A 25600-nucleotide genomic window follows, 5' to 3' on the forward strand; every position below is an offset into this window, starting at 1 on the left:
TGAGCTTCTAGGTTTTGACAACCCCAAGGAAGCATTTCACCCCAAGTGTGACCTTTTCCCTTTGTCTGCCTGACCAGTGGTTCTCAGGTCTAAGCCACGTGGAGGCTTGCTAAATTCCAGGGGCCGGGCCCCGGCCCTCAATGTTGGATTCAGTCGGAACATAGATCCGGACATCCCACGGGCTACAACTGGACTGGGGACCACACCGCGCACCCACCTGGTGCCGACCCAGAAGTGGGGGGCTGCTTCCTACAGTTACCAGCAGGCCCTTCATGACCTGCTTTGCCAGTTCCCAGTGTTAAATTCTGTTGCAGTAACTGGTTGCTGCTTTCCTAACTAGATCCTGCCATGACAGGGGCCACAGCAGTGCCACCCCTACCGAGAGCCTGTGTCGTCCCCACAGTACTGCCAGGGGCCACCCCTGCCCCTCCAGGGGTTCGGCAAATCAGCTGGCCCCGAATACTCCCGAGAGCAAGTGGGAGCTGTGGTTTTCCATTGCTAACGCAGAAAACGAAGGGGAGAATGGCGTCCCTTCTCTATGCACATGCTTGAGCCCCATCAGGTCCTCAAGGAGGGAAGAAACCAGAGGCAAGACTGTTAAAGTAAGATGAAGTTCCTATAGCTCCCAAAACCACCCCGAGGGAGGCCCTGTGGCAAAGCTGCCAGCAGCTGGATTATGCCCTCACAGCCATTCAGAAGTCCCGAGCACACCACGGGTGCCTCTTTATCGCACCGCGCCAGCCACACGGCCCCAACGCGGCCGTTCTAGGGACAAGACACAGCCCCGGATACGCAGACCTTGAGAGGTGCCTGGAAGGTGAGCCCGAGGAAGACTTCATTTGCCAGGCAGCCCGGGGCCAGAACCACCACCAGCAAGGCTCCTCCACAGCTTCCGGCTCTGGGCTCCCAAGGCGTGGGCCAGGCCGTGTGCCCCTCCAACTGCCCGTTTCGCTCTTTATTTCCTGACACTTCAAGGGTCACGGTGAAGCCTAGACTTCGTTAAAATTCTCCCTCGAGGTCAATGAAAAGGGGCCCCAGTGACCGGAGCCCAGAAAGGCCCACTGGTGGGGAGCAGCACGAGAAGACAGCCACATCTCCTCCTGGCTCAGCCATGAACTTCAAATCAGGGTTTTCTCTACTACCTTTCTTGTGCTCTGAAATCCCTCTTGCTCAGAACTTACATCTTGGGCTTCTTCTCCTCTCTTCCTGCTCTGCCAAATTACCTTCCGTTTCACCCTAACAGTGAGGTCATTAAAGAGCCTGGGAATCGTGTATGCTGCTTCAGGATCGAGAGATAGAAACTCTGCGATTCCCATTAGAAGCTCCACGAGGATATGCTTGGCACATGTCGGGCCACAATAAACATTTGTCGAATGAACACACACAAGAACTATTAATCACTTGCTTATTTTAGAGTTCTAGAAGAGTTCTGCTTATTTTTATGCACACCAACATTAACCTTCAACTCAACAATTCTTTTATAACATTCTCTAATAGAGTCCAACTACATCAGGCGTTGGTAGTTGATAGAACACACACCATCTAATTAGGCAGAGGACACAGGAGTCCCAGGACCAATAGAAAAAAAATTTTCTTCCCTAGAGACTGAGGTTTTAAACAATTAGTTTTTGGAAAGCAAAACCAGGTGTCATCAGACCAGGATTCAATTCCTGGCTTCACCGATAGCTATGTGATCCTGACAGAGCAATTTTCTCATTGAGCATGATCGTTTCCTCCCTGGGCGACACATAAAACGTTTGCTATTCCTCTGTCACTAACCAAGTCTCAAGTTCATGGTATGTTTACATCCAATTTTGAAATTTCTAAGTTCTTCTAAAAAATATTTATACGAAAAAGTTCAAGGTTTGATTGCAGAACTTACTCAATCCACCTGAGGATCAAGATAAAGTACCAATGAGACCCTTAGCCTAGAAGGATTAGCCCACTATTGAATAAGGCAGAGCATTCAAGGTGCAGTTGGGAAATGGACCAGCACATGGAAGCGTATTTCTGCATGTCTGGGTTTGTGTTGGCACGTGCACGCGCACACACACACACACACACACACACACACTCCAGCAGCACTTTTCGAACATAAATGTGCACACGGGTCTTGTGGGATCTTACGAAAATGCAGATTCTGATTCTGAGGTCTAGCGCAAAACCTGAGATTCTGCATTTATAACAAGCTCCCAGAGAGGCTGCTACTGCTGGGTCCAGGGACCAGTGTGAGTAGGGAAGGAAGATAACTTGATCCTAAAAATGTCTAAGAAGGGGTGCCTGGGTGGCTCAGTCGGTTAAGCGTCCGACTTCAGCTCAGGTCATGATCTCGCGGTTTGTGAGTTCAAGCCCTGCATCAGGCTCTGTGCTGACAGCTCTCAGCCTGGAACCTGCTTCAGATTCTATGTCTCCCTCTCTCTCTGCTCCTTTCCCACTCACATTCTGTCTTTGTCTCTCTGTCTCTGTCTCTCTCTCTCTCTCAAAAATAAACATTAAAAATATTTTGGGGGGGCGCCTGGGTGGCTCGGTCGGTTAGGCGTCCGACTTCAGCTTGGGTCATGATCTCATGGTTCGTGGGCTGGAGCCCCGCATCGGGCTCTGTGCTGACAGCTCAGAGCCTGGAGCCTGCTTCAGATTCTGTGTCTCCCCCCTCTCTGCCCCTCCCCTGCTCGCACTCTTTCTCAAAAAATGAATAAAACAAAATTAAAAAAAAAAAAAACATTTTGGGGTGGCTGGATGGTTTAGCCAGTTGAGCATCTGACTTCAGCTCAGGTCATGATCTCATGGTCTGTGAGTTAGAGCCCCGCATCGGGCTCTGTGCTGACAGCTCGGAGCCCGGAGCCTGCTTCGGATTCTGTGTCTCCCTCTCTCTCTCTGCCCCTCCCCACTCGTGCTCTGTCTCTCTCAAAAATAAATAAATGTTTAAGAAATTTTTTTAAATGTCTAAGAAAGGCAGTAAGTCCAGGTCCTTATTGTGTTGTGGGTTATTTTTTTTTCTAGAACTCTGTTTTCTATTATTAAATCAGCCTTTCAAATAAAAACAAAGCACCTATTGATCTGCACAACTAACTGCTCCAGACTCATGTCCTTCAGGTGATCACACACTGAGCTCTCCTCCACACGGAGCCCATCCTGTTCGAGGGCTTGGTGCCGTCTCTGGAGCTGGGCTAGCAAGCTGGCCTTCCCCAGCCAGAGACACACGGCAGGGCTGGGGGTCTCTGTCCAATCATCTGAAGCCGACAAAGCAGCTCCCCCTCTTTTGCAGGCCTAAGCCTCCACAAACCTCAGCATCCCAATCTTACCATCGACCCGTGGTCTCAGATTCCTCAGGCTTAAGGCCCTGACATCTGGTGGTGCCACAGGCTCAGGGGAAGTCTCCAAATACCCACCACTCCTTTTTTCTAACTGAATGGAATGTTCTGTAAGGGCCAGGCTCCAGTCACTACCTTTCCACAAGTCCCACTGGCCTGTGACACCTGTGGCCCAGTGAGGTTTCAGTCTGGTCACACGTGTGGGGAAAGGATGCTTGGGGTCAAATGTTATTCGCTCTAGAGCCGGACGTTATGCTAAACAGGGGGAGCTATGGGAAGCAGAAAAAAGCAAGAACCCCAGAGGGAAAGGGTATCCGGCCGGCGTGCCTGCTGCCTGCAAAACCAGTCGGAATGCACAGGGAGGGCAAAGAATCCAGAAGAACCCATCAGCAGCCACAATCCCACAAGCCCACGCCAGCCAAGGTGGCCTCCTGAGCCCTCGCTCAGTGGCTCATTACCAATTTCTCCTGGAACATGCTTGCCGTGGAAGCTAAAGCAGGCGGTGACATTCAGGCAGTTCACAGGCTGCAGCCCATCGTGACACTGAGGCGCCGTGATGTTGATGGAGGCCGGGAGGAAGATGGAGACATCCACCGTGATGACGGGTCTCGCCCTGCATGTCGAGAGGTGGAGGTGACTTAGTCATGCTCTCTCGGAACCAAACAAGAACTAACCGGGCGAAAGAAATCCTAGGCCTTCAGCTCAGCATTTAATTAAAGCATGAAATTACCCATGAGGGAAGGGCCAGTGTGCCCCGTAAATACTTTTTCCTGGTTTTAGAAGTGGTTTATTTCCTAATAAATTAATGGTTAGCTTCCCAGTAATAAAGGCAAGTCAGTTGTTAATAAAACACATCTGGTTGAAGCCATAAATGAACTGCCAGATGTTGGGTGATTATTTAAAATTTCACCAATTAAGTTCCGATTTCCATTTTATTAGAAAGATAGTAATATATTTAAGAGGAGTTCCTACAGCGGATGCCAGGGCTGGAGACAGAGATGCACCATGGGGAATCCCCCAAAGCATGTACTGTCATTGGGAACAAGAACTACAGAGTTCCAGTCCCATCCACTGGGTCAAACCTCCCCCTCCATTTACTCCCCTCAATTCATCAAGTATTTTTCTAAAAGAATCTGATTCATGGAGTCCCAGCTGGTAACAGCAAAGCACTTCAGAGCTGAAGAAATCAACCGCTGGCCTCAGGAGCCAGCGAAACCCCATAAACATCCGCACTCTTATCGCCAACATGGACCTCCCTCAACCCCCCACCCTGTGCTTACTGGATGCACAGCATCCCTGCTGTGCCCCCCGTGGATCCCCAGGATCGCCCAGGGAAAGCCGAGTGACTCCCACCATTCCATTCTCCTTGTAAACACCTGCTCAGGCACGGTTCACCTAAGCGGGTGGCTTAACCTTCTTCCCTCCAGGGCTCACAAAGAGATCCTCTTACCTCTAGGGAGCCCCGGCCTTCATGCCACTGGGGTGACATAACAAGATTAAGGGGCTTTAGTGGCTTGTGAACAATGACCTCCCTTGTGTGCAAAGATCCTGCGGAGCGCCCGCGGTGACAAGACAGATGGGAAAGAGGAACACAACTCTCAGAGACACAAGTATTAAGGAAGACCTCAGAGAAAGAGGGAAGGAGGGAGACAGGAGGCCCGGGGGGGGGGGGGGGAGGGGTTTTCACTGCTGCCACCACCGCCATGGATGTGGGCCAAGATCAGGACAGCTGTGACAAGTACAAGGGGACTGTGGGTCTCCCAGAGCAAATCCAGCTGAGAGGCCGGCAGAAGTCAGACAACAGCGGTGCCTGAAAGAAATCCAATGTGCTGGGGCCTTCCAACTTTCTTCTGGGTTCCTCCTGAGAAGATGCTATAAATAACTTAGAAAACAAATGGCCTGCTCTTGGTCAGTGTGTTTGTACAAATGCCAGAGACACTCTCTAAAGCCCCAGGGGTCCTTCTACGGCCAGCTTGCCTTCCCCCTCCCAGGAGGCCTTCCCAAAGACCCCTGGTAGTTGGGTCCCCTCCCCCACGGCCCCAGCACTATATTCACACCTCACCTCACTTATTAATTAAGTTCCTTATCTATTTCCAAACCTGCCCCACCAGCCTGCAGGTCCCTTAAGGGCTAGGATCCCAGCAAATTCATCCTGACATCCTCAGGATAGGTGTTCAAATTCCCTAGGTGTTAAATGGGTACCAACTCCACTCTAGGCCAAGGTGCTGAAAACCACAGGAGGGCCTCAAGTTTCATACAACTGACACAGGCACCAGGGAGAGCTGGTCTCCACCCCATGAAAGCCTCCACCCTGCCCAGGGCACATCCTGCCTGGTCACCACATGGAAGAAAGGCCTTTCTGCCTCCCACCATCCCAGGGGCCACCGTGTCAGGGAGGCCGCCTGGTCCTTCCTCACAGCAGAGCCCTGCAGAGGATGGCAGGGTGAGCCATCTGGCAAACTGACAGGGACATGGACAGAGGCTATCAACGCAGAATCCTCTAACGTGAGGACAAGGACCTTCAGAAGCACATGTCCCACCAACATCAGATCGGGCCCTCGGACCTGTTTCAATTCCAAGAATCGTCTTTGGACCACAGAAAGCCCCAAAATCTCTCCTGAACTCTCTCCCCATTTCCTTTGAACTTAAGTGTCACAGAAAGAGTAGCCTATCACCCTGACACATGCCCTGCCCTCCCAAGCTAATCTGAGAAGGCAAACTCACGCAGGGCAGAGATGGGCCAGCCTCGGAGAGAAAAGCAAAGGGGCACCCAAGGACAGCACTGCAAAGGCTTCCAAGACTTTAAAGTTTATTTATTTTGAGAGAGAGAGAGAGAGAGAGAGAGCCCCCACATACACACAATGGGGGAGAGGCAGAGAGAATCTCAAACAGGCTCTGCACGGTCAGCGTGAAACCCGATGCGGGGCACAAACCCACGAACCGTGAGATCATGACCTGAGCTGAAGTCAGATGCTTAACCAGCTGAGCCACCCAGGCGCCCCAAGACTTTATTTCTAAAAAGCTGGTGGCTGGAATACTTCTTTCTGATGACTCTGACAGTTCAGATCCTGATACAGATGGTCCCTGACTTATGATGGTTCGACTTAACGATTTTTCTACTTGATGAAGGGACGAAAGCCATGTGCATTTAGTAGAAACTGAACTTTGAATTGTGAATTTGGGTCTTTTTGCATGCTGGTGCTATGTGGGATGATCGTGTGGGGACCAGTGGGTGTAGCTCCTAGGGTCAGCAACCAGTCACGAGAGAGCCAGATCTTCTGTACCCACATGGCCATTCTGATGGTTGCTCTCCATAGAGTTCAATAATTTGAGTGAGATAATCAACACTGTGTTATCAAATAGGCCTTGTGTTGGATCATTCTGCCCAACCTTCAGCAAATGTAAGTGCTCTCAGCACAGTCAACGTAGGCTAGGCTAAGCTGTGATGTTCAGGAGGTTTCAGGCAGTAAATGCATTTCCACTCATGATATTTTCAATTTATGATGGGTTTATCATAACATTAACTCCTTCCTAAGTCAAGGTAGATCTGTATTTCACCTGTATGTACTTCCAAGCAAACAGTAAAACCAGTTAGGATGTCCTCTGATGTGGTACTGGCTCCCATCACCCCAGCTTCCAATGGGGGCAGGTGCCACTTATGGGACAGACACAGGGGAACAGACAAAGAGCCTACACCCCTGGTGGAGATGCCAGGCTACCAAACAGCCCTGGAGCCGCCTCGTCCAGGAAGCTAATGAAGGTCTAGGTACTTAAAACCAATCTCAGTAAGGTTTTTCTCTTAACGGCAGCCCAGAGGATTTCAAGCCCATACACATGTGGAGTCTCTTCCTTAGAGGCTTAAGAACGGACGTGCTGTGTCTTGCACATACGCATACACATGCTTGGCTTCCTTTTCGGGTCCCACCCAAACTCCGGAGTGACTCAAAGTCCACCTGAGTTGCCAGCCAGCTAGGCCCTGCCGGAGATGCCCACCTAGCTTAGCCAGCTGATATCTCCAGACCTTCTTGCCCACGGTTGTTCAGCCACGTCCAGCAGCTCATCAGCAGATGTCACCACAGATGACCAGCCTTCCTGGCCGCTCAGACATCCTCAGCAGTCCCTCCGCCTGCCTGCTCCTCCCTGTCCCCTCTCTAACGGGCCCCAGCTCACCTCTAAAGGCTTCCCTGCACTCTGAGTACCTGAAGCTCCCAGAAGAGACCCGAGAAGCTCCTCCTCGCCCACGTCCCCTGCTGAACCTTGCCCGGGGCCTGTTCCGATCTTGGAGCCCAGCTCCAAGAGGAGGTCCCTGCCACTCAGAGCCTACACACATCCCACCTCCCTCCTCCCCCTTCAACCCCCATTCATCCTCGTCCTCTCCTCCCTGTCTCTTCCGGCCCCAAGGCAAGAGAGGGGTTGGGGCAAGGTTTGTATGGACAAGGGTGAAGTGAAAGGTGACCACCTCTGATTCTTGCAGGATAGTAAGGGACTCGGGAGAGCAGGGGAGGCTTCAGAGATGCTCTCAGCCTAATCCCAGAGCCAGGCGGCAATCCCATTTGCTCCTTTGTAGCCTGGCTGCTGGAAAGGAGTCAAACTCCACCATCTGTTTTCTTGCTTCTCCTTGTCTCTCTCACCCACAGCGATCTGACTTCAGCCCCTCACTTCTGTAGACCTGCCAGAGACAAGGGCACCGCTGACCCCACACCACCACCTCTAACAGGACTCAGTCTACATGGCCTTCCCTGCTGGACTCAATGCGGGCAGGTGCCCTCAACCACATAACCCTGCTCTATCATCTTCCCGGCACTGACCACAACCTACGATGATCTTCTTTTTTAAAATGAATAAAACTTCAGTGCCACTTGGTTTCCTCACCCGTAAAATGAGAATAAAAATATCTATATCATGGAGCTGTTACAGAAACTAAGAATTAGGCGTCCCTGGGTGGCTCAGTCGGTTAAGCGTCCGACTCTTGGTTTCGGCTCAGGTCATGATCTCACAGTTCATGAGTTCAAGCCCCACACTAGTTCAAACTCCACACTGACAGCACAGAGACTGCCTGGGATTCTCGCTCTCCCTCTCTCTCTGCCCACCCCTGCACCCCCGACGCGCGCTCTCTCTCTCTCAAAACAAATAACTTTAAAAATTAAAAAAAAAAAACCCTAAGAATTAAAATATGTTCTATCGACAAGAGAACCAATGAACAAACTACAGTATATTCAGTCAACGGACAGCTACTCAGTAAGGGGGAAAAAAGAACTGAACAACACACAAAGCACAGATGAGTCTCTATTGAGGGAAAGAAGCCAGAACCAAAAGGGTGTATACTATATAATTCCACTCATGTGAAATTTTAGATCAGGAAGAATTGCTCTATCAGGAGGGGGCATAACTGGGAAGAGGCAGGAAGAAACTTTCTGGACTGATGGAAATGTTCTTTATCTATTTTTTTTTAAGTTTATTTATTTATTTTGAGAGACAGAGAGACAGAGCACATGAGCGGGGAGGGGCGGGGCAGAGAGAGAGGGAGAGAGAAAGAATCCCCAGTAGGCTCCGCACGGTCAGTGTGGAGCCTGATGTGGGGCTCGAACCCGTGAACCGTGGGATCATGACCTGAGCCGAAGTCACGAGCCAGACCCTTAACTGACTGAGCCACCCAGGCTCCCAGCTATGTTATTTATCTTCATGGGGTGGCAGTTCTACGGGCAGCTACACTGGTCAAAACTCACCAACGCAGTATGCTTCCATGGGCGGGCTCTGCTGTATGCAAATTTACCTCAATACAAAAAACAAAAAAACAAGAACCACCAAAAAGAGTTAAGGCACGTGAGTGCCTCAACAGTGCCTGGCATGTGGTAGGTGGGCACTTACCAAACACTAGTTGTATCATTTACTTGTTTATTGTTCTGCAAGGTGCACCCAGAATCAGACGCAGCTGCACCTGCACCTGCACCCACCCCAGGCTGGGGTCTGGGGCCCCTGTCACCGTGTAACTGCCTCCCTTGACGTTGACATCCATGTGTGGGCAAAACTCCAGGAGAAGGCCGTGCGTTGCCATGAAAGAGAGGGAGAGAAAACCCCCTCTGGGCCGAAGCTCACGGCTGGAAGTTTATAAAATACAAGAATGACGAAAAGGAGAATTTCCAGGATCTACCTTAAGTCAGCCGCTCCCGGTTTTGAGAGGGCCCGTTTTCAACTGCGAGAACCGGGGATCGTGTTTTGTTCAAGAGGAGTTGCGACAAGCCAGAGCAGGCTGCTCGGGGTGACGAAGAGGGGGAGGACAGCACAGAGGCACAGGGGTGGTGGGCGAACTCAGCTTCTGAAGTGTGACTTCAGTCATCTATCTGTACATAAGCTGGCTTATCTCTGAGGAAACGGCCAACCCACAGGAAGGGTTGGTTGATGAAGAAAGCGGAGACCTAATCACACGGCAATAATGAAAACAACAGGGAGGCGTCATCTTAGTGAAGTCACCGCTTGGGAGACACACATGCCACCGTCAAGTACGGAAGGGCTGCTACGTGCGAGATACAGGATCAAGAGGCAGAATTTAGCCCAGTTTATCTAACTGCTAACACGTATCGACCACCGGACCGTTCTTATGCATTTTGCTTGAACTACTAACTCGTACTAACTCAATGGAGTTCTACCAACCCAGTGAGCTAAGTACTGCCTTTATCCTTTTTAACGGGTGAGAATACTGAGAGAGGTTACCTGACCTACCCAGGAACCCCCACCCTGCCAAACAGAGGAGGGGTTCAAATCCAGGCCATCCGTTCCCCCCCCCCCAAGTTGACCCTCCTAACCTAAGGCTATCCTGCCTCCTTAACAATTTAACATTCCGAATTGCCTGGGGGTTAACTGGTTCCCTCAGAAGTTACTAAGCTCCCACCCCGGGGCACCTCGTTCAAAAGGAGGCCCTGTGCCTTGCTTGCAGCCGCTGGAGACTCAGAGGAAGGCACTCAGAGGAAGGCACTGCTGAATGAGAAGGATCTGGGGTGTTCAACTACATGGCCTCTGGGATCCCTTCCAGCTCTAAGATCCTACTGGCCCGTTTTAGAAAGTTCTGCCATCAGGTTATTAACAAAACCTAAGAGCTGGCTCCCACTCCAAAGGGTAATTCTGCCTCCTCTGACTCACACAGACAGAAATCCTTGGAGATGGTTCACAGCGGGACGGCAGCCCACAGCCTCTGTGGGAGAGAGCCAGGCCACAGGGGCTCTAGGAACCCTGGGCCCGAGCTCACGAGCTCACGTCCCTCACCTTGGCCTCCGCAGGCAGTGGTGTCCTGTCCTAAGGGCAAGAGGCTCCCGGCCCCCAGGTGTCTAGGGAGTAACAGGTCGGGACTAAGAGATGGGACAGGGCAGTGCTTCAGAGCCCCCTTGAGTGTCCTGCACCCATAGGAAACGATCACATCGTGCACACATGTTAATGAAGCAGTTGTTCAAGGCAAGAGGCAAAATCCCAGGGCTTAAGCCACCCCAGGCTCTGTCTAGAAGCTCCAGGGATGCTACCACCTCATAGCTGCAGGCCATTCAAGGTCCACCAGCTGGAACTCTGGGATAGGAGATAAGAAGAACGGGAAAAGAAAGGCAACATCCTCACTTTCCAAGCACCCCTCGCCTCCAGGAAGAGGACAGACGGAATAACTCCCCTTACCACCCTACCGCCAAACTCCAGCCCCCACCACGAAGAATGCAATTCGAGAAGCATCTCACCTTAGAAGAACTACACTGTCAGACATGAAGGCTCCAACAGTCACATCTGAAAATGAGAAGTTCACAGCATTCAAAAATGTGTTGAAGCCCATCCCACCCGCCCCCCCCCGCCTAGGTCCACAGCCACGGGGCCCAGCACTGAGGTCGGAGGTCCCTGACAGCCTTCCTCTGGGCCATACAAGAATCTCGTAAAAGTGAGAAACACACCGTCCTGCATGGTTGCCCATCAGCAGGTGTGGCTTGTCGAGACCTTGAAACGTGGTCAGTCTGAACTGAGATGTGTAGGAAATGTAAAAGACAGACCAATTTCAAAGACCTGGCGCAAAGAACATGAACTAGCTCAAAATTTTTTACATTGATTATCGGAATTAATTTCACCTATTTCTTTTCATCTTTTTTTATATAATTCCCAGAATATTTTAAATATATATGTGGCTCATGTTATGTATCTTTTGGACACCAGTGAACTAGAGAGATGGGTATTTGGAACTAGAGGACCTGGAAAAAGCTCCAGGTTCTGTAGAACATGTGAATCATCTCTGCTCCACCCCTCACTCTGTGTGACCTCAGAGGTTCTCAGGGTGTCCTTGTCTGTAGTATGGACATAATTATCCCCAGTGTCTTCTTCAAAATCTGATGAGAGTTCATAACGTTTAAATCAGAAGACCTCTGTTAAATATGTATTAAACACAAAATTAAATAGTTGTTAAATATGATAATTTTAAAATATTTAAGTACATGTTAAATATGTTAAATCATATAGTTACATCTGAAAATTCATGAAATACTTAGCGCACTACAAACCAACCTGCAAGTGTTAGCTGGTAATGTTTATTCTTGGATAACTTTAATTTAGGAAATATATACTCATCCAAGAACTCTCTGCCTTTCTTCCCCTCGAATACAGACTCCTTAGTCCTGGGATTCCCATTACCGCCTCACAGAGCCAAGCATCTGAATCCGAGAGAGCCTGAATCCCCATGTCTATACAATACTCTCATCAAGGAAAAAGAAACAGCAAACCCATGAATTGTAGTGCTGCTAAAATTTCTGTACTTGGGTGTGCTTGTTAATTTTGCTGTTTCCAATAGTCTTTTTGAGTTGACTAGATATTTGAAAATAAAAGAACCAGAGCAATTTGTCATTTCTTTTACAAAAAAGGCAAGGAATTCACACGGGTCACGAAGTGTGAACACACCTACTCACAGTGCGTGTGCAGAGCTGAAGGTATGTCCCCTGCCACCACGATGTGGTCTCTGGCCAGTCCCCTAAGTTCTCTGTGGCTCAGTATCCTTGTCAAGTGGAGGACACCCTGTCTCTACCTACCTGCTGAGCTAACCATAAGATGTATATTACATGTGGGAGCATTTTGCGTATATTGAACTGCTAAACCAATGTAAGGTATTATTTTGAGGCGGCCACAAATTACCCCAAATGCGAACAACTGCCTTCTCCCACTTACAAAGACCCGTGAGTGTCCACAGGAACAAAAACTTCGACAATGACCCTTTCCTATTCCTTCCTCCTAGCTCAGGAAATTCACAAGAAATGATCAAAACTGCTGCCCATAAGAAACTACAAGAGTCCGGTGGTGCCCTTGTCCAGGATCGCACTGGATTTCAGAGATCCTTCGGAGGCGTTTTAAGTGGAAAGAAATACTTCCTGCAGATAGCAAGATGATCTATGGTTTCATGGAAACGTTTTCTGGATTCCATGATGGTTTTGGATTCTTTCAAATTTCCTTCCTTCCTTCCTTTCTTCCTTCCTTCCTTCCCTCCCTCTCTTCTTCCTTTCTTCCTCCCTCCCTCCCTCTCCTTCTTTCTTTTCTTCCCTTCCTCCCTTCCTTCCTTCCTTCCTTCCTTCCTTCCTTCTTTCTTTTCTTTCTTTCTTTCTTTCTTTCTTTCTTCCTTCCTCCCTCCCTCCCTCCCTCCCTCCCTCCCTCCCTCCCTCCCTCCCTCCCTCCCTTCTTTCTTTCTTTCTTTCTTTCTTTCTTTCTTTCTTTCTTTCTTTCTTTCTTTCTCTTTCAGTAGGCTTCATGCTAGCATGGAGACCAATACAGAGCCCAACACAGGGCTCAACTTCACAATCCTGAGGATCATGACCTGGGCTGAGCTCAACAGTGAGTCAGACGCTTAACCAACTGAGCCATCCAGGTGCCCCCTGGATTTTTTCTAATTCTTATCTCATTTCCTCACCTAACCACACTGCATCCCTTTCAAACACCAGAAGAACCATCATCCCACTGCCCAGTCAATTTTACCTAACTGGACAACACTTGGGATTGAGGTTGGAAATCGTGCATTTTTATTCAATTAGCCTCAACCACCACAAGGCATTCATTAACCCTGAAGCCAAGGCAGGCAGCCTTGAAGGGTGAAGGTCTGTTCTGTCCATCAGGGAGAGGGCATGGTTTTCTTTTCTGCTCCAAATTTTTTTAATTTTCTTGCAGGGGCTGGGAGGTGGGGAAGGGATTGCTCAGCTCCTTTTTCCCTCTCAAGAGTAAGAAGCCTCTTAGTACGGGTAATTATTGAGCAAAACATGAGTTTTTGCTAACATTTTCAAAGTGGACGGTGCTTTTAGAAAGAGCTGCTGCCACAGAAATCACTGTTTTTTGTTTTCGTTTTTCTTTCGTTGTTTCCTTCGAAATCACTGTTGCAATCCACCCTTGTGGTGCTTAAACTCTTCAGCACAGATCATTCTAAAACCCCAAAATAAACGTCAACACCTTCAAATCAAACACTAGGCAAAGCATCCCATTCTACTGTGGGAATTCTCCTGATTCTAAATAGATGTGGCCACTGCTTACCAGACTGGAAATGACTCTACCTCAAGCATTTATGCTCATTTATCTCATTTGCCTTTAAAGAAAAACAGCTTACCAGGATAGCCATTTCCATCCATATCAATGCCTCCTGATATGGACTGACCAAACATCCCCAGAACCGGACTTATCTTCTGCCCCGACAGTTTCTGAAACAGATAATAGGGAAATTGAGTCGCCGGACAGGAGCACAGTCATAAATAAGAACCCAGGACAGTTCTGTGCAGCTTCTGTAGGACACTTGGTCCTCAAACTGTGGAAACAGAAAACCGTAGTCCTAATTTGATCACGGAGTTCTTAGCATGCAGTTGAAGACCACACACTCCTGTATTATTACTTGCCTTCATCACATGTCATTGTTTAAAAATGTTTCCAAGCTCAGTGTTAATGAAAACTCCACCTAGACTGGTGTGTAATGTTTTCACCTGCCAAATGAAGTTCGAAACAGATGTTTACTTCCATTTCCAACAGAGGTTCTGTTTTGTTTCCACACAGGTAGAGCTGGCTGAAGTTTTTTTTTTTTTTTCTTTAAATATTTATTTATTTTTGAGAGAGAGGCAGAGCACAAGCCAGGGAGGGACAGAGAGAGAGGGAGACACAGAGACGGAAGCAGGCCCCAGGCTCCAAGCTGTCAGCACAGAGCCCGACGTGGGGCTCAAACTCACAAACCATGAGATCGTGACCTGAGCCAAAGCCGGATGCTTAACCAAATGAGCCAGCCAGGCGCCCCAAGCTGGCTGGAGTTCTAAGAACATGTTTTCCTTAGATCTCTCTACCCAAATATGTACCAAACATGGAACACCCCTCTGCTCATGTTAGTCTTTCTCTAAGTGGACAGGCCACTGGTGCATCTAGCTGGAAAAGATGGCCACGGGGAAACCGCCACTCAGTCAAGTTAACCAGAAGATCTACGGGCTCCTGAGCCTCACAGACAGGATGAAACAGTTCTAGCTAGTAAATCTGGAGCTCCATGGCCCTGAACCTTCCTACCACAAACGGTGGGAAATCCAAAACAGCAGAGGAAGCCACCCTCCTCCCTAAAAGGCGGCCCTGTGGAGTTCACAGCTCTACCGCCAAGGGGCAACTGTACTGTTACTCAGCTTAATGATGAGTAAACTTAACTCAACTTATGTTCAACTTATGTTCACACAGGACTGCACTGGTTCAGGACCCTTTACGACACAACCAAACCCCTTCATTCGTTTGGGTGGCACAGTTCCTCAAAAGATATCACACTTCCTGAATCAGAAAAGTCCCATCCCCTGGGATCTGGTGTGTTCCTTCTTCCCTTTGTTTATACGGTCTCTTTTGGGAGGCTAACCTCCCAGGGCCCTCATTGTGGATGATAAGAAAAATGCTTTGTTTTCATGCCATGCAGCAAAATCCCTATCAGAACCAGGTTTACAGATATCCAGGGGCTCTCTAAGGACTCTCTTTCCATATCCTTTTTCCTTATTGAGTCATCCTGCGGAGAAGTCATGAGAGTGGGGAGAGGGAGTTTCCATAGGATCCACAGACGGAGACGCCAGGGACCTTCCCCGACCCCTCCCGGGAGCCCATCGCTGCAAATAACCCTCCACTTGCCATCTTCAGTTAAGCCATCCAACAGAAAATACGTGAGCATCAACGTACGAATCACAACAGCATAGCACACACTGAAGAAATGTTTCTTGCTAACAGGCAGAGTTCCTCATCCCACATGACTCTGTCTAAACAAACATGTATGTGTGTCTCTTTCTCCCAAGCCACTTTTTGAAGGCCACCGTCTCAGCTCCGCAGCCCAGGCAGGCTAGCAGCGGCTGGTCCCGGGTCTCCCCTTCTAAGCTATGTTGTGGCTGGGACGAGGGGGAAGAGTGAAGGGGTGGTCCATCTGGGGGTGGCGATGCAGGCTTAAGTTATCCCACAGACATCTGCAGGCCATTATGCCATAAAGTCAGGAAGATAAGTCTGCTCAGTGCTAATAACCCTAAATGAAAACCAGGAGCCTTGGAAAACCTCCGCTTGACCAGGTTTACGTGCAGTGTCCTTACTAGCAGGAGAAAGATCACATGGGCCGCCATGACATGCCCAGGGGACTCTCAAATGGAGAAAGGCACACAAGGATCTTAAAATCAACACTTTTCATGGTGAACGCAAGACAGAGGAATGAGTTAAAGAGTAACGCGGACAAACTGCATCCCTGATCTCACAATTTACCCGGCAGAAATAATACCAGTCTGGGCCAAAGAAAAGCAACTCCTTTGCCCAGAGCTGTTTCTGATTTCTTCCTCTGGTTCACCAGCACAATGCCTGCTCTGTCTGGACCCCAGCCCTGAAGAATCTGTCATTAAAGGATTTTTTTTTTCCTTTTAAATCAGTGACCTTATCATATACATATTAGCGGCTTACAAAAGCATAAGCAGAGTTGTATCTTTCCTTTTTTTTTTTCTTTAAAGGGCCCCAAACCACTTCTCTTTGTCAAAGCTAACGAGCCTGCCAGCCTGCTGACAAAGGCAGGATGGGTCCAGCTGCTTGCTGATCCCTGCTTCCGACTGAAGGCACTCCACGCTAACCACAAAATCTGTACTTCAGTTCTCTGTAGGGATTCCACCCAGCAACAAAACAAAACACTGGAGGAGGGAAGCAGGGGTCTCTGACAGGTTGCCTCTCCCTATGATTTGCTTCCAAGGTCCAGGAACAAGCTTCCAGGAGGATGCGTGGAAAGTGACCCCGGCAACTGCCCGAGGACACGGTTCCCTGGATGACTTTCTGCTCGTCACATCGGGAAGAGGGTCCCTACCTCAGACTACAGCAGCCCGCACCACACAGACGTGGCCGCCAACCCGTGCCCAAAGCTCTCTTCCTCCTGCCACATTGGCTGAGTCACCTATGAGCTTATTGCCACCATTGATTGCCATCATTTCTAGTGAAAAGACGGTGGTCCGGGTAAACCCATGCCCCTTGGAGTATGCATGCCTCACAAGCAAAATAAGTTTCCTTACTTCTAAGTTTTCCAAGTGAGCTTCCCTGAGTGTTCCTTCCTCCAATGTGGAGTTGAGGGTGTGGTTACAATAAAAGGTTTGGGAGTCAGACTGGCAAAGTTTCAGTGGCCACACTGCCATTTACTAGCCGGAGACCCTGGACAAGCAAAGTCACCTCCCTGGGCTGGACCCCTCATAAAGAAAAGGTGGAAAATAAAGATACCATCTCATGGGACTACGACAAGGACTAAAGAAAAGAATAGGGCAGAGCGGTCCCTCCTCTCTGCGCTCTGTGTCTGCTGCTATGGGAGCCACCGAGCTGGGCCGGCCCCAGCAGAGAGGGTGCTAGAAGCTGGCGATGAATCAACCCTCAACCCTTAATCAGCTCACTTGTATCTCCTGCAAGAAGAGCAATCATGAGTGCGTGGACTGAACTTACACTTGGGCACTGCCTCTTAAAATCAACTTGTAAAGTCTCTTTCTTACCTTCACGTACTTTAGTGCATGAACAGGCTTTGACGCTTTACTAACACCTCACTTGTAGAACATTTTATGAGAACGTGGTTCCGTTAAAAGTTCTGTTTCCTTAGCAATAATCAAGATACGAGGCAAGCTTCTTCATGATGGGAAATAGCAGCAGGAGTAGGAAGCGGTGAGCACATAAAAAGCGCTCAATAGATCAATATTTGCTGATGGGAAATTTCTCGACTTGTGTTCAGTCCCTTTCTGTCACTGACCCACTCCCTGGGAGAATAACACAGGCCTGTGCCAACTCTAGACACAGACATCCACAAATACCCTGACGATGCTTCTGTCCAAAGAGTGACTTCCTTTTTTCCCATGGGCTGGGCTTAACACCATCAGCAAGATTGAACACCCAGCTGATATGGCAAAAAACCAGAACTCAAACCACTTCCACATTCCCAAGTCTGGCGCCCAAGGCCAGAGCTTTGACCAGCTCATTTCAGTGCCTTTACAACCATCAGCCCCGTGAAAGCTTTCAAGCCCCCTCTTCTGTGGACCACTGTCTCTCTACATTATATTTTACAATTCAGGGTGCCTAGGTGGCTCAGTCGGTTAAGTGTCCAACTTCGGCTCAGGTCATGATCTCACGGTTCATGGGTTCGAGCCCCGCGTCAGGCTCTGCTGACAGCTCGGAGCCTGGAGCCTGCTTCAGATTCTGTGTCTCCCTCTCTCTGCCCCTCCCCCACTCACCCTCTGTCTCTCTCTCTCTCTCTCTCTCTCTCAAAAATAAATAAACATTAAAAAAATTTCTATTTTGGGGATGCCTGGGTGGCTCAGTCGGATAAGTGTCCGACTCTTGGTTTCATTCGGTTCAGGTCATGATCTTGCGATTTTGTGAGTTTGAGCTCCAAATCAGGCTCTGAGCTGATGGTGCAGAGCCTGCTTGGGATTCTCTCTCTCTCTGTCTCTCTGTCTCTCTCTCTGCCCCTACCCCGATCATGCTGTCTCTGTCTCTCTCAAAAATAAATAAACTTTTAAAAAGTTTATATTTTACAGCATATTCCTTTGGCTTGCACCGACGGTTGATAAAGGAGTCACGAAAAAACAGCAAGCCTCTTCCTCATCTTCAATAAATAACTCTAACTGGGGGTAAGAATTTGGATGTAATCTTTCACACAGGCAGAATGCATCCCCGAATGTGAGCAAACTCGGGAGTCTCTGAATAGGTTTTTAAGTTTTAATAAGCAATACCAATTGTTTCTCTCTTTCACTGGAGGGTGAGAAGGTTGAAGGTAGGAACCGTGTTGTGTTTTCCTCTGTACCCCGGGGTGTGGTATGGACGACAGGTTCCCTATGTGTTTGTCAGATGAAGGTATGAACAGTTCGCATGTTATTCTCACAGCAATTACCATTGAGTACTGAGGGACGATCCCACTAGCGTCGCCGTGATAGATATAGATGGCCCCCGAGAAGTCACCCTCCTTAGGTGCACCAATGGCCACATCTGAGGGGAGAAAAACAGCTATGGGTTAGAAAGCCACATGGAACACTGTAAGGACAGTTTTCCTCATTCCTGCCCTCACGTGGGTCCCTCTGTACCAGAAATTTCTTGGTTGTTGGTTGCTCAGACATTAAAGTAGACCCACAGTTGCTTAGCAGGAAAAAAAAAAAAGTAGGAAGAAAATCATCAAAACTGAGAAGGGTTTAGTTCCAGAAAAGTTCCGACCTCATCCTTTCATAAAAAAAAATCATGGACCCATCCAATAAAAAAAAAAAAAAAAAAATGCAAATATAAACCACCCACCCAAATTTCTGTCAGACAGGGGACTTCCATAGACTATGGTTATTGCATAACTGAGAGTCAACTGTTCCTGGAGAAGGGACTTGCACAAAATGGCATTCACTTCCCCCCCAAAAAAAGAAAAAGAAAGAAAAAAAAATCAACGTTACCCTCACAAACTGACATCCCCTGGAACAAAGCCTAGATCTTCCTGACTTTCTTCCCTTTGCTTCTAACAAAAGTCATGTGTTTGCAGAAGCGAGGTCAAGGGTGAGGGGCACACGCCCACAGGACCTCAAGCCGAGGTCCTCTCTGGCCGGGGCATGAGGGGTATCAAAGGAGCCTGGTTGTCTGGCCTGAGGCAAGAGCTGCCCCCCCACTTCTGCCTCAGCGTCCCCCTAGCGAGGCGGCTCCCCCACGTCCCGACGTCTGCCTACTGCATACACAGTAAGCAGAGGCACCGGACAGACCAGAGAGAGAAGCCACGAGACCGTGAAGGAATCCGCAGTCCAGACAGAGTGGACATCAGTACACACAGCCCGACCCTCCCGGCACGGACGCATTCAAATCTGTCCCCTCGCTGTCGCTCTCGGGGCTCAGAAGGTCTAACTCCCTCCTCGCTCAGCAACATGGCAGAGCCTCGGACGCAAGAAAGGTTGGTGGCAGGAGGGCGCGCGTTCAAACTTGTCTGCAACAAGCCAAAGCACGGTGGGCTCAGAGCCCAGCCCCGAGTGTCCGCACGGAGACCATCTTCTCCAAAGGGCACCCCCTCCCCATAGGGGCCTCCCAAGAGGGGCAGGTGGGCCCAGGAGCACGCCTTGCCGGGGCGAAGCCAGAGGGCAGGTGTGAGCTCACTGACCCGGGAAGCCATCGTCATCAAGGTCGCCCAGGCTGGCGATGCTCTCCCCAAAGTGTGCGTTGTAGGTGCCATCGCCGCTGAGGGCCAGCTGTTCCTCGAGGGCTCCCTGGGAAACAGGACGGAGGACAAAATGGAAAACACAAACAAAAACAGAACCAAAACAAAGAAAAAACACAATAAAACCAGAGCTTCAAACGCCACCCCCAAAGCACTCCCATCAGCGGGAAACACCTGGGCATAATCACGGGCACCCAAACTTCTCTCTCCTCGTGGCAAAAGGAGTCCCTTTCACCTGTGCAGCCAGAGGGTCTCCCACAGCCTGATGCCTTTTAGAGGGAAGGAGATGGTCATGTTGGCCGATGACTCCGCCTCCCCCTTGTCCTGACACTCTATAAACCTGCCTGCCTACCTACACACCTGTCCCTACAGCATCCTCTAGCTGCCCTTACCTTTCCTCCCCAAAGTTGTTTGACACGGGCAAGCGCATCTCTACTTTTTGTCTCCAGCGCCTTTCGGTGCAAGTTTACAGAGCTGCTTTGCAAGGTGCGTGTGTTAGTCATCTTGACCGTCATGATTCAGAAAATCCAACACCCAGTAGGTCTTGGTCAGGGGGTGGGGGATGCACACAGCCGGGCCCATCAGCACGTGTGGCTCAGATTTGGATTTCCTGAGCGAACACCCACCGACAGAGGGAGGGAGTCAACAGTGCCCGGTGGCGACAAAAGCCACCTGAGGACACACGCTCTGCCTCCAAATCACTGACGTGTCAGTATCAGAGTATTAACACGCAATCTGATATCTTGAGGTGGAAGAACTTCGAAACGTGCCCCAGGGCAGAGGCACTCTGGACCCACTGCACACCTCAAGCTAGCCCAGGGAGTATCTGGCTTCACATCACACCTTCTGACTCTCCCCACTTTACCGATCAGGAAACTGAGCCACCCGTTTTGAGCTCCTTTTCCACATCGCACAGGCTAGTAAGGGGAAAAGCCCAGATCCAGGTTCCATCGGACTCCAAAGCCATCGTGTTTTCCACTCCTCTGTGCTGCTTCGTAATCACTCATCAAACAGGGAGAGGCCCAACAGGTCGAAGAATATCTCGGTGCTCAGCGCAACCCCCGGGCATTTAGGATACACTGGTTGGGGGAGTGGAACGTATGGGTGCCGCGTGTCGGGGGGGCATTCTCCTGCTCCAAGATTCCTCGTGTAGACACTCTCCAGCTGGCTGCTGCGCTGCTCACCTTACTGCCTGACAAGTTAATACCTACACAAATGTTTCATCCTCTTGCAAACGTGGCTGGGCAGCCGCTAAATAAATGCGGATGGTCTCACCTGTATCATGACCACCTCACCTCTCCCCACACGTGCCTGTCCCTCTCCCTTAGAACGTCAATGGGTATGCAGGTGCCAAGCCTCACGGCCACAGGTGCCAGGAAGTTATCTTGGCTCCCAGGTTTTCGATTCATTTTCTCAAAGGGTCTGCAAGCATCCAAGATAGCCCAAGGCTCTAACGCTCGCTGGCTCCTGTTCAAAAGGCTGTCCTTTCTTTCCGACATCTGCCCGCCTACAGTTCAATACCACAGCCCCCTCCGACTGGATTAGTTACCCGATTGGGATAACGAGCATCTGGGTCCCTGCTCAAAAGTACATTTTTACCGATTATTTTTTTTTTTACTATGAAAGTATTACATTCTTGCTCCTTGGATAAAATGAAAGCTAGAAATCTACCCAAGCCCCACCACCTACAAAGATCTGTTGTTAACATCCTCTATGTATTTTGCGCACTTTTAACATTTTGGGGGGGGGGGTTGTTTTTTGTTTTTTGAGAGAGAAAGAGAGCTTGCGTGTATACAAGTGAGGGAGGGGCAGAGACAGAGGGAGACAGAGGATCCCAAGCAGGCTCAGCACTGTGAGCACAGAGCCCAGTGTGGGGCTTGAATCCACGAACCACGAGATCATGACCTGAGCCGCAATCAAGAGTGGGCTGCTTACCCGATGGAGCCACCCAGGTGCCCCTGCGTATTTTTCAAGGTTGTTTGTACAGGCAGTCTTTATCGCTCTTTTCACTCATTAGCCCATAAGCATTTTCTCACGTTTGCTCAAAGGCTGCTGGTCACAAAATTGATGCATTTCACTCTCTTGTTGAACATTCTTAATTCTAGATGCTGAAGAGACTCTGCTCTCTCATTGGTCTCCTGCCTCCACGGGTGCACTGCTCCCCCTCCTCCCCGTCCCTGTCCCCCCAACCCTCCACTCAGCGGCAGAGGGGCAGAGGCACCTTTCTGACACCTTCACACCCCTTTCAAGGATCTGCGGAATCAGGGACATAGGGATCACAGCCCTTGGCCACTGCACTGGCCCCCACCCGACCCCCGATGCTGCACTAAGGGGGCCTGCCGCCCCATGCCTCAACCTGCTTGCCGAGCTCCAGCCCACCCCTGCCTGTGTGCCTGACTGCTTCCCCTTCTTTAAGAGTCTGCCCAGCCACTGTGTCCTCCAGGAGGCCTCTCTGCCCCCCTGGGCACATGTCTATATACTGCCAGGGAGCCAGCTGGCCCAGGTGCAAGTCCCAGCCCACCGTTTCCAGTCGTGTGATGGGGGGCAGTGGACTTGACTTCTCTGGGCCTCAGCTGCTTCACCTGAAAAATGGGGACCCCTGACACCATGCGTATGTTACACTGAAATCATTTCTAGAAAATAGGAGGAACGGTTTCAGGTATGGGGTCAACACTCAAAATCAAATAACAGGGGTGCCTGGGTGGCTCAGCTGGTTAAGCAGCCCACTCGTGATCTTGGCTCAGGTCATGACTTCGGTTTGTGAAATTGTGAGACTGCTTGGGATTCTCTCTCCCTCTCTCTGCCCCTCCCCCGCTCACGCGCACAAACGCACTCTCTCTCTCTCTCTCTCTCAAAATAAATAAACATTAAAAAGAAAAATCAAACAACAGACATCAGACCTTACCGTTTTTCTCAGTCCCCGCGCATCTGCAGTAATCATGCTGCATATAGCTTTCCATTAATGGAACGCTGGGTTCTCTGACGGCAGGAGGCAGGTCTTTTCTCCTCCCCTGGGTAACGGGGCCCAGGGCCCAGCCCAGCGGGCTGTTCAGTCACTCCTCGCTGGACACGTGTCCCTCTCCCACACCCGTCCACCTGGCACCCAGCACTGTACTCACATTTCCTCTGTTGATGTAGACAGTGACCTGCCCCTCGTCCCTGATCTCAGAGAACATGGGGGCCCCCACCAGCAGGTCAGAGAGGCCGTCTGCGTTCAGGTCAACTGCGCATAAGGAGGAGCCGAAGTAAGAGCCCATCTGCAACCAAGTTGAGTCGCAACAAAGCGTTCAGTGTCTGCCCTCACACAGGAGGCCCTCGATTTCCTCCAGCCCGCTGCTTTAGAAACACTTGCTCCCAAGCGCCTCACAGGCCGTGATGGCCGTGCTGCCCCACAGGCCAGAGGGCCCCGGGGAAGTGGGGAAGCGCCTGACTTCCCCGGCTGCCGGTAGCGGGGCCGGGCCCCCGTCCGCGTGACCGCGAAGCTAACCGGCTCGGAGTCACCCCTCTGCGGGGAGCCCTACCAAGCGGAAAACAAGCGGACCGGTGCAGGGAGAACAAGGTATGGGTCTTAAAAGTGCAAGCTGAGGTTGCAAAACGGGTTACAGCCATAGTAAGAGCACCTCGTATAACAGACACGTGACAGGGCCAACCGAGTGGGAATATGAAATTTCATAACACAAGGCAAGCGTGAAAATAAATGCTGCACGGGGAACTAGGTTCCCCTCTCCCAGGCCAGCACGGAGCTAAAGCTAACCAGGAAGGCGTGAACTCCAGTGGCAGAAAAAGGTACAACTCACAAAACTACTTAATGGATAAAGGAACACGGGTTACACTGGCCAGTCTTGGATCGTAGCTGAGTTCAATACCTATTCCTGTAAATCAGGGGCCTCAAACCCAAATGCCAATGGGATCCAGGAAGGTGTCGTAACAGGTGTAAGAACAAGTAACACTGCAAGTAGGCTGACGGGTGACAAGGGACACCTGGCTTGGAACCAGCTAAGGAGGCCACTCCTACCCAGCCGAAGTCCACTGCCCCCACGAGGGAGGCTGACCCCGAGAAGGCCGACCTTCGCGTTTTTCAAGAGAAGCCAAAGGTCTACAATGTCATTTGAAGTGCCTACTTTTAGAACGCGGGCAACAAGTTCACAATAAAAAAAGAACAAACAAACATACCGGCAGGCCCAACAAAAGAATTTATAGGCTGCATTCTTTCCAAAGGCTGCCGGTTTGCAACCTCTGTTGGAAAGGAAAAAAAAAGCCATTCTTTTAAAATAAATGTTTTCAAATAAAAGGGCTCCAGCTCTGCTGATGGGAACAAGCATTCTCTTTCAGTGTTGGGGTGTGCTGCAGCCGCCCCGGGGAGTGTGAGCAGTGGAAGGCACCCCGGTCTACTTCCTGCGGTGAACCCTGGGACAGGGGCCCTTCCCCAGTCACACGCTGAGGCCCACTTGTGCTCAACCCACCCCACCCTGTGACCAGCCATTCCCCAAGGAGAAGGGTGTGGGGAGAACTCAGAGTCAGGCAGAGACCAAGTGGCAGGCTCCAATTCCGTGGCTTTGCCAATCACTCTATCTGGACTTTAGTAAAACAAACAAACAAACAAATAAACAAGCTGGAAAGGCCCGGAGGACCTGGCTGTTCGCCCTGGTTGAGCCCCAGGGGAACGGTTAGTCTCATTCCAATGGGCTATTTAACTTGGCATCTTCGTCAATGTTCAATCAGAAATCCCTGTACGTGACTTTTCCTAAGTTTTGACATACAAACACTTCAGATACCCCGTTAACTCAGTAAAACTCCTATATGGCAGTGGTATGCTTTGGGGTAGGTGTTCCTTGATCAGAGCTCTCCCAGCAGTCTGGAAATGTGCAGACATGTGTCTAAATTAACACCTGGATTGAGCACATATTGGTGATTTCTTAGGAGCACTATACGAAGGATGTCAACCAATAAAAACCGGAATTTGGGGGTATTTTTTTTTCTTACGATGAGGTCAAGAGATAGGGTTGCCTGACCGAATTCTGGACGAACAAAAGCAGAAGTGAACCAGTGGTGGACTGAGTCGGAACCCTCCCCCATGTGTGTGACTCTGGACACAGGGGTAAAGAGCTACAGACATCCCTTGAAAGCCTGCGGTCATGTCCTTTCCCTCTGAAATAACGGAGAAGTCAGACTAGAATTCCTGGTTTCTTCTGGCAAAAAAGCAGAATAGGACATATAAAGAGAGTAATGGCATTTTTCAAAATCAGGAAGTGGACGGTGGGGATCAAGGCAGAAACCAGAGAAGTGGGAAGGAGAGTGAGAGGCAGAAAGGGAAGGCCCTAAAGCCAGAGTGGTGAAAGTGAGGGCAAGAAGAGCCCTCACGAAAATGACAGGTGACACGGCCATGGAGCCCTTCAGTCCCCTCCCAGGGAGCCCCAACACATCATCAGGACATCCAAGCAGACACGAAGGCCAGTCTGTCCTGGGACCCCACGTCATAAAGTCCTCGGTATGTGTGCACAAGGGGCTTCTCAAATGTTTACCTCTCCCACCGCCCACTCTGAAATCTGTGGCCACAAACCTGACCGTGACCAGTCACAGATGGGTGACCAGGTAAGTTGTCATCTGCACCGGGAGGTTTTTGAGAAGGAGG

At 50.0% G+C, this 25600-nt stretch overlaps 1 protein-coding gene across 4 annotated transcripts in view; it reads right to left on the reverse strand.

The window, feature by feature from the left end:
* Positions 1–25600, reverse strand: part of ITGA9 (integrin subunit alpha 9) — a 355609-nt gene that overhangs the window by 273798 nt on the left and 56211 nt on the right. For all 4 annotated transcript variants that reach the window (XM_053221698.1, XM_053221699.1, XM_053221700.1 and 1 more), the window contains exons 9-14: positions 23088–23225; positions 19912–20017; positions 18682–18776; positions 13906–13996; positions 11027–11072; positions 3770–3924 (exon numbers count right to left, since the gene is read on the reverse strand). In XM_053221698.1, the coding sequence (XP_053077673.1) occupies positions 3770–3924; positions 11027–11072; positions 13906–13996; positions 18682–18776; positions 19912–20017; positions 23088–23225 (631 nt within the window). The remainder of the gene's footprint in view (positions 1–3769; positions 3925–11026; positions 11073–13905; positions 13997–18681; positions 18777–19911; positions 20018–23087; positions 23226–25600) is intronic.

This window comes from Acinonyx jubatus, chromosome C2, assembly GCF_027475565.1.
Source record: "Acinonyx jubatus isolate Ajub_Pintada_27869175 chromosome C2, VMU_Ajub_asm_v1.0, whole genome shotgun sequence".
Taxonomy (NCBI): Eukaryota; Metazoa; Chordata; class Mammalia; order Carnivora; family Felidae; genus Acinonyx; species Acinonyx jubatus.